The following is an 8,300-nucleotide window of genomic DNA, read 5'->3' as shown; positions in this document are numbered from 1 at the left end:
AAGATTAACGTTGTAAAGATGAATATCTTACCAAAACTTCTTTTTTTTTATTCCAGTCAATTCCTCTTTTTCTACCTAAACATTTTTTTTTGACTCATTGGACAAGATAATATGTTCTTTTATTTGGGTGGGAAGTCACCTAGAGTTCGTAAGTCTTTACTTCAGAGATGCAGATTTAGTGGAGGACTTGCACTACCTAATTTCCAAGCCTATTATTGGGCTGCTCACATCCATAAACTTTGCTACTGGTTAAAATCTTCTGGACCCTCTTGGTGTAAATTGGAACTATCATCCTGTAAGGGATCTTCCATACCTGCTCTACTTTATTCCTCTTTACCTACAAAACCCTCTTTATATACTGAGAATCAAGTGGTTCTTAACACACTTAAAATCTGGTTTCAATTTAGGTGGCACTTTAAATTTGTAGCTGCATCTTCCTCAAGTCCTATAAATAACAACCATCTATTTCCTCCATCACTTTCAGACTCAACATTTTCAACGTGGCATGACAAGGGTATTACACAATTCAAACATTTATATGTAAGTGGTGTATTTTGATAGCTTTGCCAATTTGTCATCTCGCTACGGCCTCCCCTGTTAGTCATCTGTTTCGCTATTTTCAAACTCGCGTTTTTGTTGCTAAGTGTTTCCCTAATTTCCCTTCTGTACCGCCAGAACAGCAATGGGAAACAATGTTATCATTTACTCCTCATCACAGAAGGACTCACTTCAAAGTTGTATAATATTATTTTGGCTTTTAGCAACCACTCAGATGTTAAACTTAAGTGTACATGGGAAGGTGAACTGGGAATACAAATACATGAGGACTCCTGGGAACAAGCCATAGAGAGGGTAAAATCTACCACTTCTTGTGCACGTCTTGGACTTATTCAATTTAAGGTCTTACACAGGGTGCATTTCTCCAAGTCTAGACTGTCTGTACTATATTCGGAAGTGGAAGACAAATGTGATAAATGTCATGGCTCTCCTTGTCACCTCAGCCACATGTTTTTTCTTTGTCCCGGTCTGAAAGATTTTTGGGCGGGTTATTTTATCATTATGTCAACTGTTCTTGGTGTAAATCTCCAACCATCCCTTACTTGCAAGACGTTTATTATTGTTACATTGGAAGTCTGCTAAATGTCCTTCTATCTCCCGGTGGGCTTAAAGACATCATGTTTTTTTTAAAGCTTGGGGAAATTAAATATACATTAAGAGAATGTACTGTCAAATTTTTTCACAAAATGGCAACCCTTTATTTCCTATTTCACTAATTTAGAGGTACTACCTGATTGAATTTCTGCCTATTACCGTGGTACATTTTATATCGCATAAATAACCAGTAGTGTGCGTATTGGTCGAGAAGTGCTGAGTTGGGGTATGGGTGGGGGGTATTCACATAGTGTGTTTTTGTTCATTTTCGTTTGTGTATGTGTGTATGTGACTATTTACATATGCATATATGTATATTAAAAAAAAGGATAACTGTATCCCTGTAATTGGAAACATTTTACTGTATTTTTCAATAAAAATATTTTGGAAAAAAAAAAAAACTACTTCATCCAGCAAAATACTTCATACTTCCAGTAATTTGTCTTATTTTGCCCATTTTTAGTTCTTTTGTCACAGTCTCTGAGGGACTGGTCAAACTTATTATTTAGAGGGAGGAAGAGAAAGAAAAGGAGCAGGTTATGTAATTTTTCCTTTAGCGAGAAGGTATTCTGATATTTTTATGCCCACATTTTATTTCACTCTTTTCTTGTGAGATCTAATCACAAGTTTCATCAAGATAATTACCATTAATTTGTACCAGCTAGTAGGAAGAAAATATCAGTTTTACAAAATGACAGATAATAATCTTTATAGATTATTTCTTGTAAGAGGGAGGCTTTTGTTTGGTTTGTTTTTTTCAGTATATCTAGTAGCAGCCATCTTCTCTTTAATCTGCATTAGAACAGAGTTATGATAAAATGAAATGTGACAGAGTTAGCATGTACCCACAATGTATAGTGGTTATATATACCCACTATGTATAGTAGGTATACTGTACAGTTAAATAATTACTTATACCTTTAGCCTAGCCTAGAATTACAGCCACTAGTTTATCCCTTCAGTTTCTTGTGTTTTCCCCTTTTTTTCTGTGTCTCCTGTGCATCCTCCACCACTGATCTTCAGTCTGTCTACTCCTCATCCGTCCGGCAGTAGATCTCCCCAGCCTGTTTGTAGTTTCAGCCAGTTTGGTATTTGATGTTTGATGTTGCTTAGAACTGTGTATTCCGAGTTTGTTCCTTGTGTTTTCTCCACACTAACTCTTGTCTCAGTGTGCCCGAGGATCACTGCATGTTTGCCTCCTTGCCTGTTTGCCTTGCTTGTCTCTCTGCCTGCCACGCTCACAACACAACCCACCACCCAAACCAGCTCAGCTTCACTGGTCTCCAGCCTCCCTCAAACCTGTGCTTCATCAGCCTGCTCTCCTGCTCGTTCCCCTGCCTGCTGGTCAGTCATCACCCCGCTCACTGCTCTGCCAACTGCCATCCCTCCTCTGCCCTCTGCACGTTTACTGGACTGACCAATAAACCTTCACTTGATCATCTGAACTGAGTCTGTATCCTGCGGCTGGGTTCACCTATTGTTCATAACAATATCTGGCATTTTTGCTTGATAAAATGAATAAAATTATTAACTGATTACTTGCCAATTAATTGTATGATAATCCATTTATTGAATAATTCAGCTCTACATGTGATGCATGCATAACACAACCTGTAACTTGCTTTTTTAAAAAGCCAAACATAGGGTTGAACCCTCCCTCCCAAATTTCTGTACACTCCCTATTCACTCATCCAGCTTCTGCTTTCATTCTGTCTCTTTTGCTTGGAATGACAGGGAAATTCAGACCTCCATATTTAAAAGGAATAGTGTTGATTTACAGTGAGTTTATTTGTGGAGTCTGTTTAGTTCACAGTATCTATCTGTTTACCCATGTGCACAGCAACAGGCAGGATCCCTATCAGTGTGTGTAAATAGGGAATAGTCAGGTCTGCACGCTTCTTGTATATGTCTGTGTGTGTGTGTCATTGTTTTTGTCTCTTATCAGGACCAATTTTCACTGCTCAGTTGGTCAGCATAAAGACCACAGGCTGAGCTTCACAATAACCACTGCTCCTTGCTCTTTTCATATCTCAGCCCTCCCCGCTGTGCTAAATTCAGTCTGTGTAATCAGTGTGGGAGCTCTTTTGCAGAGGCACACCCCACGCATACGACTGTCTTTGTGTTCCAAAATAAAATGAAACTAAAGTTTATATTTGCCCTGACCTATTGCCCACTCTTTGTTTATGGTCCAGCATACTGTATCTATCTAATACATATGTATGGTATGTGTTATTTACCTACCTATACATAGGTAAAATCTTGAACTCTATTAACATGTCTTTCCTTGCCAAGAGAAAACATAGGGTATGTGATGTTCATAGCAAGCATATAATATATATAATATGATGAATGAAATGATGAAACTATAGTAGCATGGTTGGGGTGCACCAGTAACTCACCAGGTTAGGTGCATGTCAGGTTGCAGTGACCTGAGTTTGATCTTGATAAACGTTATCAGTGCACTATTAGCCTTGTATAGTACCAAGCACTCCAATATCTACGTGTGGGGCATTGAGTCGTAGGCTTTCTTGTAGTCAATCCAGGCAGGGCTGAGGTCTTTCAAGTCTTAGAGTCTTGGGTGATTGCTCTGTCAACCAGTAGCTGGTGCTTTCACTGTCTGGTGTTGTTTCCAATGTCCTTGTGAGCTTTGCTCATGTATTGACTCATGTATCTGCTTATCTTAACTGCAATGATGCCTGAGAGGAGCTTTCATGTTGTGAAGAGGCAGGTTATCTGCCAGTAGTTTGAGGGTGCTGTACCCTTGCGGGGATCAGGATTGTCCTGCCCTGTGTTAGTCTGTCAGGGTGAGTGCCTTGCTCATTTGTGCTGCCTGGACAATCATGGAGTGCTGTTAGCTTCTTCAGCCAGTAGGAGTGGATCATGTTAGGTCCTGGAGCTTTTCATGCCTTAAACTCATCATTGGATGTCTATCCTTTGATATTGACTGGTTCTTGTTCTGGGAGGTTGCTCTGGTCTGCTTCTAGGTCCACCAGCCACTGGTGTGTGTATATGTCCTTCCAGTATTGTTCAGTCTCAGGTCTGGGTGATTCTGTCCTTATGCTATTATTCCTTTGCAGCTGGGAATTACAACCTCTTGAGCTTAACACTCTCTCATGTCACAGTCTTGATTTTATAACTAAGTATCTCCACAATTACTGTTAAAAGATACAAGTTCATTGGTGTCTGTGATGGTGGTAGTGGGGATAAGTAAAGCTGTGTTAGCAACTGCAAGTATTTCTTCCAATGGGACGTATCAGTGAGTCCAGGGGGTTGAGCGTGTTTGGTCTGGTCACTGCCAGTCATGACACCCTAGTGGATGCAGCTATCATGACAGGTGGTGTGGTGGGGTGTCATTTAGTTCTTTAGCACCCTCTACTTGGGTTGGCTTATTATTTAACAGGTTATTTACTATGTAGCTCAAAGACTGGAATTTTTTACAACCTATACCTTTTGTTTAGGTGACCGTGGAATCTGTCTCCCTCTCGTCATGAATGTAACTCCTAATAGCTGTACGGCAGAGATGCCGTATGGATACCAACCCCGTCTTAAAGGGCTGTACATTGCCATGGAGCTCATTATTGCCATGCTGGCCCTCATTGGAAACTTCTTGGTTTGCCTGGCTGTTATTCGCAACAAGAAGCTTCGCACTGTCACCAACTACTTTCTGGTAAGGAAATTTGTTCCATCTCTCTATGAAAAGTGGAATTCTTAACAATCTTCAAAAATGTATCTTTGAAAATAGCAAGCAGATATCTAAATGAGAATAAAGTGTGTTTTATTGTGTGTCTCAAGCTATCATTGGCAGTGGCAGACATCCTGGTGGGCCTGGTGGCCATTCCCTGTGCAGTGCTGACAGACCTGGGTCAACCTCGCCATAACCTTCCCCTCTGCCTAGTGCTGCTCAGCATCCTGATGGTACTCACTCAGGTACAAAGAATTAACCAGTGGCTCATCCATAACCTGCCCATATATACAAGTTCCCTTTTATTCTGGTAATTCAAATACCAAGATGAAACTTTTTCTGCATACAGCCCTATGGGACGATTTTAAAAAAATGTTTTTTCTCTTCTAGAGCTCCATCTTAAGCCTGCTAGCAGTGGCTGCAGAACGCTACATGGCCATCCTTCTGCCCTTCCAGTACCAGCGCATGATGAGCCCCAGGAACGCCCAGTTGGCCCTGCTGGTCACCTGGGGCCTTGGGGCCATCTCTGGTTCTGTGCCACTCATGGATTGGCAAAGACAACCAGCAGACTCTGAGTAAGAGGTTGAGGATGGGTGGAGGGATGATGGGCAGATGAATGGATGAATGAGGGAGTGGTGCTGATAGAGGAATGAATTGTAAGAATACAGAGAAATAGGCATAACTGGATAGATCACTGAATGACTGGGTAGAAGAATGAATGAAAGAGTGAACTGATTCATCAATGATTAATGAATGTATGGGAAGATATAGACCAAAGATTTTCCCCCAATTGTGCCCCAGTCCTCATCCTGGCCTCTCATTCCAGCTACTGTATCTTTACCTGTGTGGTGGACATGAGCTACATGGTTTACTTCAACTTCTTCTGCTGCCTCTTGGTACCTCTGGTGGCCATGTTCATCATCTACGGCCGCATCTTCCTCACCGTTCGCCGCCAAGTCAGGCGCATTGCTGTGGCCAGGGGAACCGCAAAGAGCATGAGAGCTCCTGGCTGTGGGAGCAGTGGGACTGGGACAGAGGACACTGGGAGTTCGGGTGTAGGAGGAAGCATAGAAGAGGAAACAGACCTGGGTACAGGAAAAGGAACGAGCAGACAACCCAAGGAAAAGTTTGGCAGTGGGTCCCTTATTGAAACTGAGACCACCGCTGTTTTTACAAAGCCACAAGTTCAAGATCGCCTCAGCTATATCTACAAGCATTAGCTCTGCCTCCACTGAGCACCATCTGGGAGAGACCAATGTGGCCAAATCCAGCACCCACACCTGTCAGGAGGTGCGGAAGGCCACCTCCCTCTTCCTGGTCCTGTTTCTCTTCATGGTCTGCTGGCTGCCTATTCACCTCATTAACTGTGTCCTGCTGCTCTGCCCACAATGTGATATCCCCATGTCTCTTACACTTGGAGCCATTTTACTTTCCCATGCCAACTCAGCCCTAAACCCTATCCTGTATGCATACAGGATGAGGTCATTCCGACACACTCTGATAGGAATGTGGAGAGGAATGTGGAATATCAGGCCAAAATGACAGTAGAGAAGCACTGGGGGTCACAACAGCAAATAGTTCTACAAATCACGTTGCTCTCGATTAGAACAAACAAGCACCAAATGCAATTTCTGTCATGCAATCATGACCAAAATAAAAAAAAAAAATTTGTGCATTAATGTTTTTTAGCCACTTGGGAGCAGTGCAACAAGCTGTAAAATTAACATTGACATATTATCATATTATAAAGTTGATGTGTGAGTAAATAGTTGCCCTGCTTGCCCACAAAGTTATATTAGCTTTTATTTGGAGTTATGTTTCAGGCAACCACACAAATGCGAATCAAATATTCAGTCTCTTTTTAAAGCCGACAGGGATGTCATTAGCTATGCAGGTATTTGGAAGTATGAGGCAAAGTAAAAGTTGATGAAGCACCAGAAGAAATGTCAAGGGATCACCAAGGTTATAACAATTCAATGGGGTGGAACATGAATATCTGGACTGGTTTATCCATCTAATGATTGTTGACATATTTCATTCTGCATAACACTGGTGTAGCCACACCGCTAATGTGACTAAAATTACATTTTATCATGTTCTACTGGTGAAACTTTGGGTCCTGACATTCATCTGGATGTTACTTTGACACATTACTAAACATTGTTGTCGACCAAGCACGCGATGGCAACAATACTCCCAATGGCAGGGGCCTCCCCAGTGGGACATTGCTCCCACCACACCACAGAAACTGCTCGAGGAACAAAGACAGAGGTGTTGACCTGGCCTCCAAACTCCCAACATCCAGTTTGGTCTACAACAATGTTTAGGTGGGTGGTACTAACAGAGTAAAATCCAAATGAATGTCAGGACCCAAGGTTTCCCAGAATATTGTACTGTAAGGAAATTATCAATGTTACTCAGTTCATTCGTCAGTGGTTTTAATGTTGCGGCTGATGGGTGATTGTTGTTTGCTTGAACCAAACTGTAGAAGACATTGGATCAGATAGTTTGTGCCACTAGGGGGTTATTGTTAGTTGCTTATATTGCTTTGCAGATTTCGATTTACATCATTTGCAAACCATGTGTAGACCATTTAAAAAGGTTTCAATGCTAATGATAAATAAGCTTCAAACGACACAAAATATTTATTGTTAATCATTACATCTGCTAAACAAGATTTGACTGTTAACAGAGGAGCTCTAACAAATGGAATTTGTCACATTTTATTAAGACCAGTATTTCACCTGGATGGACCAATCATACAGGAAGACATTTTCTAAAGGTGAATATACTAAAATAAAATATTGTGTAAAAAACGTTTGACTAACACTGCTGTCTGCTGCTGTTGATGACTGATTAGACACAAACTGTGCAGCTGAGGGGACACATTCACATTATATAGCAATTTCATCCATTGTTCATATGAACTTTATTAGAGCTGCTTTAAATTTTTTTTAAAGTACGCCTAAATTCAGTGGTATTAAAAGAATGCTTTAGGAGATTTTGTGCAAATATTTTCCACTTACAAAAAAGAAAAATCACAATTATATCTTAATGTTTTCATTTTTTCTTTTTATACATTTACGTAATAATTCACATTTTACATCAAGAACACGAGTGTTCTGTATGCTTGTCAATGTAAAAGTTAAATGAATTCTTCTGCATGGCACTAACAGTTTAAATCGGGACCGGCTCTATACAGGGGCAAGAGGGGGCAGTACCCCCCTAACAAATGTATTGCCCGTCAAATCAAATTTAGAAGTCAAGAAAACACATTTCAATAAATTATCCAAACAAAGAAGGTGTTAAAAGTTAACGCAGTTAATGGCAGTAGTTTAAAACTCTGACCAAAGAGATACAAGTTCTACATCTCAGCTTTGTATCCCTCCGCGCTGTCTCCCTCTGTATGCGTGTCTGTGATGCTATCATGCCCCCCCCCCATTGGCGTATTTGTCTGCCGTTGTTG

At 41.0% G+C, this 8,300-nt stretch overlaps 1 protein-coding gene across 1 annotated transcript; it reads left to right on the top strand.

The window, feature by feature from the left end:
• The first annotated feature begins 4,430 nt into the window (after positions 1-4,430).
• On the top strand, positions 4,431-6,054 carry LOC108887067 (adenosine receptor A2b-like). Its single transcript, XM_018682240.2, has 4 exons — positions 4,431-4,819; positions 4,945-5,079; positions 5,225-5,409; positions 5,661-6,054. The coding sequence occupies exons 1-4, from the start codon at positions 4,640-4,642 to the stop codon at positions 6,052-6,054; spliced, it is 894 nt and encodes a 297-aa protein (XP_018537756.1). The 5' UTR covers positions 4,431-4,639.
• The last annotated feature ends 2,246 nt before the right edge of the window (positions 6,055-8,300 follow it).

Source organism: Lates calcarifer, unplaced genomic scaffold (genome assembly GCF_001640805.2).
Source record: "Lates calcarifer isolate ASB-BC8 unplaced genomic scaffold, TLL_Latcal_v3 _unitig_1201_quiver_2406, whole genome shotgun sequence".
NCBI classification, from domain to species: Eukaryota; Metazoa; Chordata; class Actinopteri; family Centropomidae; genus Lates; species Lates calcarifer.
The sequence above is the reverse complement of the archived record's forward strand: the minus strand, read 5'-3'. Positions and strand labels throughout refer to the sequence as shown.

Bases quoted from the DNA above. Each gene is read 5' to 3' on its own strand.
- LOC108887067 (XM_018682240.2), top strand. From the start codon at position 4,640: ATGAATGTAACTCCTAATAGCTGTACGGCAGAGATGCCGTATGGATAC. The intron at 5,080-5,224 runs GTACAAAGAATT...TTTCTCTTCTAG, and splicing joins TCCTGATGGTACTCACTCAG to AGCTCCATCTTAAGCCTGCT. The intron at 5,410-5,660 runs GTAAGAGGTTGA...CTCTCATTCCAG, and splicing joins AGACAACCAGCAGACTCTGA to CTACTGTATCTTTACCTGTG.